Below are 12,618 nucleotides of genomic sequence, written 5' to 3'. Positions count from 1 at the left end.
CTAGCATCCTATACAAAAGCTACCTTTGGAGGATCAGACATACTTACAAAGCATGCAATGATTCCTTTTTCCTAAGGGCCACATTCACTAAAAATCAGCTTATGCACTAGAAAGTACAGCTGATCGAAGCATGAGTTTTTGCCTCTTAACCAGGGAGTAAACCTCCAAGTGAAAACCTTGCACCCACAAACAGGGAATTTGTTGATTGTAATGTCTACTGCAGGCCTTTAGGGCTTGACTTCATAGATTGCCCTTAAAATCTGATGGACTTCTGGTTTTGGGGGGGGTCTGGGTAACATCCAGTCCCTTGCAGTAGAGATGCTTAGGCCAGGCATCATTCTCCCACTGCAAGATGAAGCTACAAGGTTCTAAGTAGGCAAGGAGAATTAGGAGAGGGAGACAAATTAGCCCGAGACTGCACATGTTCCCTACAACTTTGCGGCTCCTTTCCCCTGGAAACCAAAAGAAAATTTGGCCATGCCATCACCAGCAGTTCCTCCTGGGTGAAGTTCCTTACTCCTGTTGGATCCTCGGGGTATGCATCATTAACACTGTTCTCCAACCTCTTTAAGAAACTGCATCTGTGGGAGTAGCTTTTATGCCACTTTTCTGTGTGGAGAAAGGGGGCAAGGATTCACCACAGATGTTACAGCTCTATTTCCAAAGCTGCTGAAATTTGGAAACTGAAGGTGGGAGCCAGCCCTTGGGAGTTAGATGGGTTTCTGGTACCAAAGTCCCAGACCTGGGGATAAGTTCCCATCTTGTCCATCACTGCCTTCTTCCTTCTTTCAGTGGGAGAAGTAGAAACCTGTGTTAAGTGGGAAGGGTCTTCCAAACAGGTGCCACTTCTTCGGTTAGGCCTGAGTCAGGCTGTCTTTTGACTGGCCTCCCCCAGACATGATGCTAATTTTCCAGAGCTTCCTTTAATTTTGGATGGAGTGTTATAGCACAGGGAGATATTGGGTCTGCAGAGGAGTATTGTACTTCAGTTCCCATATGGTAAAAGTGTAAGACAATACAGTAAACCTTTTCTTCTGTTCTGCAGATAAAGCAGTTAATAACTGAAGACAGAAAGATAACTAGAGTAAGAAAACACTGCAGAGAAGTGCCCCAAAGTGGGAGGGTATGAAGTGCATAGAGCTTTGGTGAATCTGGCCCTAGGTAGCATGTTTTCATGAGCTGAAAGCTCTCACCCTTTCCCCAAGATAATGAACAGCAAATAAAAGCAAAGTGGGACAGATTCTCACTTGCCTTGTACCTTGCTATTTTACAATGGGTGCACTTCATTTTTCAGAGGTTTGAAAGGTCATGCAAGGACAAAGAAGGGTCTGTCCCACTAGCTCAATGCTCCAAAGTAATTCAAAGTACATATTAAAGAAACTGACACTGCTCTTTTCCTCCACCTTTGCCTTGACAGCACTCGCAAACAAAATTACATGATGAATTTTTCACGGCAACATGGGCTCAGGCATTTCTACAGCAGAAGACGAAGGTCTCTTAGACGATATCCATGAAGAAACAAGACATTTATTTCCTTTCTCCCCAACATGTGATGTGTTGCTTTCCATTCTCTAAATCTAGCACTGCGTCTGGTATCAGGACTTTTCTGCAGCTGGCTTGGTGAAGAACTGCAAGCCTCTCAAGACAGAGTGCACACCACTTTTTCGCACTGTGAACTAATGAGAAGTGACTTATTTTCTCATAGGTAAATGTTTTAATGTTGGCGTGTCTGTGAAAATTGTGATCTGTTGTAATATCAGTTACAGTGGCAGTATTGGAAGTAAGCAACTAATTCAGTTTAATGGGAAAAAAAAGTTAAGCACAATGACTTTTCAGACTTTCTGTTTAAAATCCCCATGTACTAAGTGCAGAGTTTAATATTCTTTGTCATCTAGATATTCAAGTGCACTGTATGTCAGCTCGGTCTCATTTTATACAATTAAGTTATCGTGGTTTGTCTTCTTTGTGTTTTATGACATTACACACTGGCACTGTATTTACTTGTTTTGTTGTTGTAATATTTTTGCTGCTGATTTTTGGGCTATTTACCTTCTGACAAAATGTATTAAAAAAACCCCAAACAACAAAAAAATCAAAGTACCTAATCAAGAAGATAATTGCAAAAGTAGTTGTAAAGGCACTGGTATCCTTTGGTCTTATTCTTTGATATGTCTGTTGGTTAGCATTGTTTTGTGGATAAAAAAAAAGAATGCTTGACCTTAAAGTTTTTTCTACTAAGGAGCTGTGGCTGAAGCCCTGAACAAAAGTTCCCAATTCCCCGTCTAAATGTAGCCAGTTCTCTGCAAGTGATTTACTTACAGTAACTGCCATTTGGTGTCTGTAGTAATGAAGTGGTTTGTAAACAGTGGACGTTTCATGGTGTTCTCTTTGGTGTTTGTTTCTATTGCGGGTCATGTTTGTATCTTCTGATAAAGTTGTATCTACACCAGCAAGGTTATAATGCCCCTATGGCCCTAAACTCTCTATTACCATAAATAAAATGCTTCACTTTATGGTGAACCAAGTTAAAGATCCATGCTTCAATAAAAATAATGCAAGCAAAGCATTCTGACCTCAGACTTTTAAAGCCATGTGGGCTTTACATGAAATCACAAACCCAATTCTTTTACTGAACACCTAGATTCTAAAGAAGATATTGATGGTACAGCACACTTCACAGCATTTCGTGTGTAACACAAACCAAGAGGTCTTCCCAGCCCCACCCATGGGCATAACATGATTGCTGGAACAGGTCTGGTTGCAAGGAGTGAAATGGGAGCACAGCAACAGCAACACGCTCTCACTTGTCTTTATCTGCAGACTCAACATGCAATGTGCATGTTGGTGTTCCTGAGCTCTGAGTACTATAGCACAGCACAAAAGAGTTCAAAAGACACAAAGCTGCTAATTCTTAGTATCACAGAATCATTTCGTTTGGAAAAGATCCTTAAGATCGAGTCCAGCCACTAACCTAACACTTCTGAGACCACCAAACCATCTCCCTCTGTATCATATCTACACATCTTGTAAATCCTTCCAGGGATGGTGACTCAACCACTTCCCTGAGCAGCTTGTTCCAGTCCTTCACAACCACTTCAGTGAAGACAATTTTCTTAATCTCCAATCTAAACCTCCCCTGGTGCAACTTTCTCTTGTCCTAGGGAGAAGAGACTGCTCTCCACCTCTCTACAGCCTCCTTTCAGGGAATTGTAGGGAGCAATAAGGTGTCCCCTTTTCTTGCCTCTTATTCTCCAGGATAAACAAGTTCAGCTCCTTCAGCTGCTCCTCAGAGAGAAGCCTCCTATCAAACTCTTACATCAAGAACATCTGCTTCTGGCACCACACTGGTCTGAACCAGAATAGTGTTTGTTGCACATTCATGTTCAACCACCTAAAATGTGTTTAATTTTTAAGAGATTTTTGACCAATGGTACTAAAAGCAGTGCAGGGGGGGAGAAAGAAGTCATTCAGTGACCAAGTAGTCAAACCCTTGGCTTGATCAAAATTATGCAGCAGACCATTGACCAACCTGGAAATTTACTGTAACAACCCAGCCTCCTACAGCTGCAAAGTAACCACACTGGTCTGCAGAACTGTGTGTGTGCTTTCAAAGGAGGGAATTATTCAAGAAAAGAGAAGGAAGGGAAAAAATCAATTAAGCTATTAAAGAATAAAATAGCTTAATGTTTGGACAAGAGATTTTAAAATATTGTAATAAAAGTTTCACCCATTGAACAAACAAAATGCAAGATATAAACACGCCTGGTTTTAATTTTATCTGCCCTAATATGTCAATAGATGGGTGATATTTCAATCTGAAACATGTGTGCAGCTAGTGTGTTGCTAGGGAATTAATTAATTTGAAAGATTTTAGATACAATGAGCCACTTAATCTGACTTCTTTTTCCAGGTAAGAGCCAGGCATAATCAGAGTAGCTGCTTTTTTCACAGTGACATTTGTTTCCTTTGAACAACAGATGCATTGTTGTTTGACATGAACTGGCAGCTGAACCCCACACAGCCACGCACTCACTCCCCTATGGTGGAATGGCAAAAGCAGAAAAACTCCTGTGTTGAGATAAAGGCAGTTTAGAAGATAAGCAAAATCCACACACACAAGCAAAGCAAAGCAAGGAATTCATTCCCCACTTCCCACTGGCAGGCAAGTGCTCGGCCATCTCCAGGAAAGCAGGGCTCCACCGTGCATAATGGTTACTTGGGAACACAGATGCCATAAATCAAACCAGCCCTCTTTTTTCTTCCTGCACCTTTACATGCTTAGCATGACTTCATATGGCATGGACTATTCCTTTGGCCAGTTTGCATCAGCCATCCCATCTGTGTCCCCTCTCAACTTCCTACGCATCCCCAGCTTGGTCACTGCGGGCTGATGTGGGGGGCAGAAAAGGCCCTGACTCTTGTGTAAGCACTGCTCAGCAGTACCGAAACACCACTGAATCACTGTTTCCAGTACAAACACAAAACACAGCCCCATACCAGATGCTGTGAAGAAAATTATCTCAGCCAAAACAAGCACAGTGAGCAATCATCACTACTGAGCAATGCCAGGAGGCAGTTCACCAGAACTCACTACAGGCCACACAAGGGTCTTCTCAAGGAAAGAGTCCCAAGTGATACCATCATCTGCCCTTTCCCAATACCAGGAAGTTCTTCCTTACATTTTTCCATTCTTGCAGCACATGAGGGAGCTTGCACATATGCACCCAGTGCGTCTGCTGCTTCATGTTTCCTCCTATATGACTGAAAACAGTGAGTCATATGACACTGGATAGTTGTTAAAATAGTAAGGGTGCCACAGCACATGATCACCAGCAATAAAACAACACCACAGCTATAAAACGTGCTGATAACCTTATCTACGGGTATAAAACTTTGGCAGGCTTTAGTATGAAAATGGATACTTACAGTGTGCATTGTAGTCTTCCTCATTTCTCATATCAGCTCGCTAACCCATGCTTCAGTAGAAGGGACAGAACATAAAATATGAAATAAAAATACAGGATGAAGCTCTGGCCTGCTGGAGGTCCCAGAATAATCAGCGCCTGAAGTTCTCATAATTTCGCCTAAATGTTCTTCTCTTGATCTTGATTGATGGTGACTTTGCCTTAATGCAGGGACATGAGAGGAGAACAAGTATTTTGAAGGACAGAATTAGGCTTTACATGAGCATGACAATTTAGAGAAATTAAATAACACACAGCAAAGAGCAAGTTGGTCGCACACAAAGTAGGTAAGTATCTGGCTAGGCAGCAAGACTGTAGGAGGAGACTCAACAGTGCAAAACAGTTTCAAAAATGCCATTTTGCATTGTCTCAGTAGAAGTGTTTATGGTAAATCACAGCAAATACATGAAGTAAACAGCAGTTGTCAGCTGTTAGGCCCATCACATCACATACAGATGTAAACAAGCTGGAGAGCTCACAGAATACAGCAGCAGAAATAAGACTCTTGAAACCATGAACTTCCAAGTAGAGAACATTTGTTTGTTTAGTCTGGAATGGAAACTCTGGAAGAGGCATGACAACAGCCATAAACATGGAGCTATGCTTTACTTACTTGCTGACCCTTCAGGGCAAATGTCACTGGGGGAATGTTGCCTGAGCAGCCCCTCATCATTTATTCAGAAGTGGGGAAGGAGGTTTGATTATTATCCAAGCAGGAAGCTGGTGCGAGGCTGATGGACACAGAAATAGCCACACGCAAACAGCAAGGTGCAGCAAAGCAGAGCAGATAAACCCTCCTCAGCTCAGCTCTGCACAGAGGCTTAGCTAACCGAGACCCAGCACCGCAGTAACAGGAACAAGCAAGCTAGAGAGAGAAGCTACCTTAATTCTGAGCTGGTGAGGGACTCTTGAGATCAAAGGAGATCAGCAAAATGGCTTGCCTATCTTAAGCATAGCCCTAAAGAGCTCTTCAAGGGTTGCTAGCAATCTTGAGCAGCTGAGATCACTTGAAGAACATGTCCTGTGGAGGGAGCAGACAGCGCATCTACCATTAGGAGGTGTTGGATTTGCTGTAGAAACAACCCTGACATAGGAGGCTGCAAAAGTCATACAAGTGACATGTGGATGAGCTGTCCTCTCTTACTGATGTTTTATGACTGTTGTTTTCTCTTCCCCATGTTCTTCATGGTTCAGCTGAAGGGACCAACCTGGCAGAAAGCCTGAGGACTTAGGCCTGTGCATTGCTAACTACCACAGAGCCTGAAGGGGTGAGTTTGAGCCAGCACCCAGCAAGGCAAGGCCTAATAAAAATGGTCTTCCAGAGAAGGAGAAATACTGTACTGGAGGATGCTGGTAAATGCTGAGGTTAGAGTCTGAATCTGTATTTCTTTTGAAAGAAAACAAGTTTGTTAAGCTTCTTCAGAGAAAATACAAGAAAAGGATGTGAGCTGTGCTGCTCAGGGAGATATGTGAAAGAGTTAGTGGCAAAGATGCTATTTCAGAGCTTCAGAAGCTATTTCACTGCTTCCCTGATAGCCTCTGGGCCAAAGGCTGGACTCTGGGTGACACTGGGCAGTCACAGGTTCCAGGACCTCTTCTGTTTTAGGATGCTACAGCTTACTGACAGCCCCAGATCATTCCTTCCCTGCACGCTGACTGTGTACATGCATAGCTTTCTGCTGATACCATGCTGCTCCAGGCGAGCCAGCTTGGCTCCTTTAACAGCACACCCTTCTCAAGAGATGTTTTAATGGGTTTGAGTTCAGCCACTTTCGAGGAACTTTGCATGGCAAAAAGGAACATGTCCTAATGTTTGGAGATCTTCTAGAATAATTGTGTTCTTATGGCCAATACCAAAGCTTGACATGACTAATGTGTTTGTATAGTCACTAATTAACAGGAACATTTTGAGAACCAAGCCAACTGCCACTGAAATCAGTGAGAAGATCCCTGCAAATCTAAACATGTTTCACTTCTGTCTGGAAGTGACTCAGTTAGTTGGACACATCCTAGTACCACAAGGTCCACAAGCAACAGGCTTATCACCATCACCATCACTTATCACCATCCCTGGAATTATCTAAAAGAGGTATAGATGTGGTGCTGAAGGACATGGCTTAGTCACAGCTTTGCAGTTGGTTGGACTTGATGATCTTAAAGGTCTCCCAATCAAAATGATTCTATGATTCTATTCTGTGATTCTAAGACTCCATGACACATCCAATCTCTCCTTAAACACCTCCAGGGACGGTGACTCCACCACCTCCCTAGGGAGTCCATTCCAGTGTCTAATTACTCTTTCACAGAATCACAGAATGTTAGGGGTTGGAAGGAACCTCAAAACATTGTCTAGTCTGACCCCTCACCTTGAGGAAGTGCTTCCTAACATCCAACCTAAACCTCCCCTGGCACAGCTTCAGGCCATGCCCTCTCATCTCATCACAAGTTGCCTGGGAGAAGAGCCTGACTTCCTTCAGGTAGTTGTAGAGTGTGATAAGGTCCCCCCTGAATCTCCTCTTCTCCAGGCTAAACAAGCCCAGCTCCCTCAGCCTCTCCTCATCAGACTTTCCCTCCAGCCCCCTCACCAGTCTCGTCGCTCTCCTCTGGACCCACTCCAGCACCTCAATATCTTTCTTGCATTGAGGGGCCCAGAACTGCACACAGTACTTGAGGTGAGGCCTCACCAGTGCCGAGTACAGGGGCAGAATTCCATCCCTAGTCCTGCTGGCTACACTATTCCTGATACAAGCAAGATGCCATTGGCCTTCCATGCCACCTGGGCACCCTGCTGGCTCATGTTCAGCTGTTGTCAACCAGCACTCCCAGGTCCCTCTCTGCCAGGCTGCTCTCCAGCCACTCACCCCCAGTCCAAGGCACTGCATAGGGTTATTGTGGCCAAAGTGTAGGACCCTGCACTTGGCCTTGCTAAACCTCATACTGTTGGACTCAGCCTAGAGACCCAACCTGCCCAGGTCTCTCTGAAGTGTCTTCCTACCTTCCAGCAGACCAACATTGCCCCCCAGCTTGGTGACATCTGTGAATTTACTAATGGCAGACTCAGTGCCCTCATCCAAGTCATCAATAAAGATGTTGAATAGAACTGGGTCCAGGACTGATCCATGGGGAACACCACTGGTCACTGGACACCAACTGGATTCACAGCCACTCTCTGTGCCAGTTTTTAACCCAGAGAAGGGTGCACCTGTCCAAGCCATGAGCTGCCAGCTTTTCCAGGAGGATGCTGTGGGAGAATGTCAAAGGCTCTGCTGCAGTCAAGGTAGACCACATCCACAGCCCTCCCCTTGTCTACCAGGCAGGTCACTCACTCATAGAAATAAGCAATAAGAACTATGAATTTTCACACAGGGTCGTGTGATGATGCTAAAATGAACACAAGAAATTAAACCCAGCTTGCATTAAAATGCAACCACTGACACAGTAACACAACTTGCAGTGTAGGTTACTATGACATTGTGCTGGTTTGGGGCCAGATTGTCTCTTGCCCCGAAAGGGACAAAAGAATGAGACTCACACAAACGGATTGGAGAGTGATGGAAAGTTTAAATGGAAAAGCAATTGGTGAAGCTACAGAGAACTACAAACTACAAAGCATAGTGGCAAAGAGTATCCCAAAGCGTACAGAACCCCTCACAGAATTCCCAAAGCTTCCCAATCCTTCCCTTCTTCCCACCTGAGGGTAAACCCAAACCCCCCAGGGCTCTTTCTTCCCCCTCCCACTGCTAGGCAAGTCACAGGCTGGCCAGGTCTGAGACTGCCCCCCCCCCTCCATTCTCCTCCTGGCATTAGGCCTAGATAGGCCTAAGAGGCCTTGAGGATACTCCCCTGGCATTACCCGATAAGAGAGGACATCTCCCAGGGGAGCAGAGAGGGAAGAAAGAGGAAGAGAATGACTCTGCAGATGGATTTATAGGGCACAGGATTTCTGGGTAGAAATACGCCGTTTCCTGTGTCCACCCCTGTGGGTGGGCACCCAGGACACCAGAGGTGTATCTCATGCAGCAGTGGCAGGGGGCACCCAGCCTAAACTGCCACAGACATTCAAAATCATCTGCTGGTTATAACACGCTTCTTTATAATGAAACTTTGGAAATGTTTTAACCTTGAACATTACTGAAATTGAATGTGCTGTATTTCAGCTTAAATTAACATGAATTTTATTGAAGTTACTCTTTAGCAATGGCAAGGAATCATTTTAAGGTCTTCAAAATTACAAGGGTGTCCTGTAGAAATCAGTTTTACCTTTGGTTTGGGTTTTTTTTTTGGTGGTCTCAGTGTGCAAGGCTTTCAAAATGCTTTTTTTTTTCATACCATTTCTATGCCGAAACCCAAATCTCTAAGAACCTGAGAGGTGGGAAAACTTTTTTTCCTAGGCGTGAGGGAGAGCCATCATTATGCTGGAAAACATTTATAAATCAAGGACTGAAAGATGAGATCTGTGAAGATATTTAACTACTAATTCCTGTGTGCTCACAAGGAAATTGGTTCCTACCTATCCCTTGCACCCCTAAAATAAAAAATTACATCCAGTCACTTCCGAGAACAACCAGTCTGAGGCCTCTGACACAGAACAGAGCTGGCAAAAATATGCTCATTAAAATAAGAACAATAATTGTTAAGTCTCTTGAAGTGTGCAATCCATGTGAAGTCCTTCAGAAATGTGTACTTTTATGGTCATTTACATGACTGGCACGTGTCTCATGGACACCTGATGTCTACGCAACATTTCTTAATGGACAGAGCATTGATGTCTGATTTTTCAGATTCGTTTGAGGCTCCTTTACTGGAATTTCGGAACACGGCAGTTGAGGTTTATTTAACAACACGGCGTACCCCAGCACCACGCACACCAGAAACAACGGTCCTGTCAGCACCGTCATTGCCAGCCAGCGCCGAGTCCGCGCTCCCCAGGCGCCTCTTCATATTTAAACTAGAAACAAACACTATTGACCCGAGATCTCTCGGGTGTCTCTGCTCGCAGCAGAGGGCCGGGGCTGACACCTCGGCTACACGCGGGGCAGGGCGTAACCTCACACTTGCGCTGGGCGCTGGCACCACGGCCTAGTAGCCGCCACGGCGCCGGCGGGCAAGGGCGCGCACCGGCCCCGCGCACACGCGCGGCGTGTGAGCGGCCCTATGGCATTCTGGGACTTGTAGGCCGCGGTGGGGGCGCGCCCGGCGGGGACTGCGGGGGGACTACGAGTCCCAGCCGCGCCCGCGCTCGCCCCGGGAGGAGGTGGGGGCTGGAGGCCAGCCACCGCCCGCCTCGCGCCCCTTGCGCTCACCTTGGGCGCGGAGGGGAGGCGGTATTGGCCCGTCGTAGCCACCGGGCTGGATAGAAGGCAGCGCCTAGAGGTAAGCAGAGCGCAACCGGGCTGGGGTAAGTGAGCGAAGCTTTGCGGGGCCAGCTGTGGAAGGTCCCTCCTGAGGGGATCTCCATTCCTCAAGGGATTTCTTTTTCTCACGATAGAGCTCTCCCGAGGAGAGAAGCCTCGCTGTGAGGAGCGCTGGGTCGGGGTCGTTCTCTCCCGGTGCCTGCGGCTCCAGCTCAGTCATTTCGGGCCAGAGGCTGGCCTGGGAGACGGGGAGGGAGGTCTCACACGGTGCTCTGGTCTCTCACCGTGCTCTCACTTCTCACCCTGCGTTCTCTGCTCCCTTCGCTCCTCTCTCCACCGGCCCCTGCTTGCTTAACCCGCGCCCTCCCTGCTGGCTCCTGGCGGAGCTGACGGATTTTCATGGACGACAGGAGAGCGGCTTAAAAGGCACTTGTAGACGCGGTGCTGGCGTTAGCGGGCAAGCTGGGCTGGTCTGCGCCTCCTTTAACGCGCCCCTTAAGGCTCAGAGGCTGCTCGGGCAGCAGGCAGCACCCACAGTGCCAGTAACTGTAAGATCCAGGCAAAACACCCAGGCTAACTTGCAAAAATAAAAAACGAAAGGGGAAACTAGGGGAAAGTTGAGACATCAGTCACTAGGCGAAGAAATGACTGCAAGTCTCTGACTTTAAGCTGCCCGCCGTCAGTTTAGGTCACAGCAACTGTCCGGTCTTGTTACAACAAAAAATAACTGCTTTGTGCTTCGTTACTAGCTGCAACCCCAAAGATCTCCAAAACATTTGCAAAACTTTGAACTATTCTGCCTCCCCCCGCACACCAGTTTCCCTATGTCAGTGTGTTTCAGCTTGTAGTCTGCGAACTGTGGCAGCATTTTGAACTCCTTAGAATCGGTGAAAGCAGCAAGGAAAAGCCAGCCAGAGAGTAAGTAGCCTTAAACTTCTTCTGCTGGTGCACATACTGCTATTGCAAACTTCTAATTGTCTGAATATTGAAATGTGGTTAAAAGCTGTTTTCAGAATGCTTTGGGATTTCAGATAACCCAGATGGCTGTTGCAGCAGGTGTTCAGAGATAGACCAGTAGTAAGGAAAAGAAACAACTTTTTTTAATTACTGCTATTTTTCTGCAGATGATTCAGCAGAAGGTACATTCCCAAGTCTTTGGATCTGTCACAGTAAGGCTGTTGCACAGCATTGGTTTGGATGGGGGTGGCCAACAGCCTTAACAAGGGGCTGGCCACTGAGTTCTTTTGACCAAAATTTTCACAACGGTAGATTAAAATTTTCAGACATGGTTTTAAAATGTCTTCTAATAAATATGCTGTCAAATGTAATCTGGGTTAACTGGTGTCTTGATTCATTTCACAAGATGCTGCTTTAGTAGCTGCTGTAGAAATGGAAAAAAAAAATAAGGTGGTTAACTGCACAGTTTCAGAAGCAAACGTGTGGGTGACTAGCACTGAGTTAGCTCTGTGAGAATCAACTCTTGCACTGGCCTCCCGCAAGTGATAGTAATCACTCTTTGGAATACTTGCTTTGTGGCATTTCCAAGCCCTCTCAGGACACATGATAGGTGTTACAGTTCTGCATTTAGCAGCATTTCTGCACTGAAATGTATTGTTAATTGTCTGGAGCATCTCTCTTATGAGGAGAGGCAGAAAGACCTGGGGCTCTTTAGCCTGGAAAGGAAGACTGAGAGGGGATCTTATCAGTACATATAAATGTCTGAGGAGGGGAAGTTAAGAGGGTGGGACTGGGCTGTTTTCAGTGGTGCCCAGTGAGAGGATAAGAGGCAGTAAATATGAACTAGAACACAGGAGGTTTCACTCAAACTTAAGGAAAATTTCTTTTACTGTGAGGGTGCTGGAGCACCGGAGTAGGCTGCCCAGAGAGGTTGTGGAGTTTCCTTCTCTGGAGACTTTCAAAACTCACCTGGACGTGTTCCTGTGCAGCCTAATCTAGGTGAGCCTGCTTTAGCGGGGGGGGTGGACTAGATGGCCTCCAGAGGTCCTTTCCAGCACCTACCATTCTGTGATTCTGTCTTGCAGTGTAGTGGAAAACATCGCTGAAATGGAATTGAGAAAAGGTATAGGGAGTTTCACCCATGCCAAATATTGTCAGCTGACAAAGCATGTTCAGTTGAGACGCTATTTACCCTCTCATATAGACTTGAGGGCCAGATCTGCAGTCTGATGTTAAAGGCTTAAAAGTATAATTTTTGAGGAGCTAGACAGTGTTGATTTGTAACCAGAATCATGTGAAGGAAAGCTCTAAGTCAAATAGGATAAAAACCTGCAGCTGCTTCC

At 45.8% G+C, this 12,618-nt stretch overlaps 1 protein-coding gene across 1 annotated transcript in view; it reads left to right on the top strand.

Annotated features, from left to right (window-relative positions):
• The window catches only part of RELN (reelin), a 262,132-nt gene extending 260,618 nt beyond the window's left edge, over positions 1 to 1,514 (top strand). The window contains exon 65 of the mRNA XM_054399823.1: positions 1,418 to 1,514. Within this exon, the coding sequence (XP_054255798.1) occupies positions 1,418 to 1,514 (97 nt within the window). The remainder of the gene's footprint in view (positions 1 to 1,417) is intronic.
• The last annotated feature ends 11,104 nt before the right edge of the window (positions 1,515 to 12,618 follow it).

The sequence above is a fragment of the Indicator indicator genome, chromosome 3 (genome assembly GCF_027791375.1).
Source record: "Indicator indicator isolate 239-I01 chromosome 3, UM_Iind_1.1, whole genome shotgun sequence".
In the NCBI taxonomy this organism is placed as follows: domain Eukaryota; kingdom Metazoa; phylum Chordata; class Aves; order Piciformes; family Indicatoridae; genus Indicator; species Indicator indicator.
Note: the sequence above shows the minus strand (reverse complement) of the source record. Positions and strands in the feature narration are given on the sequence as shown.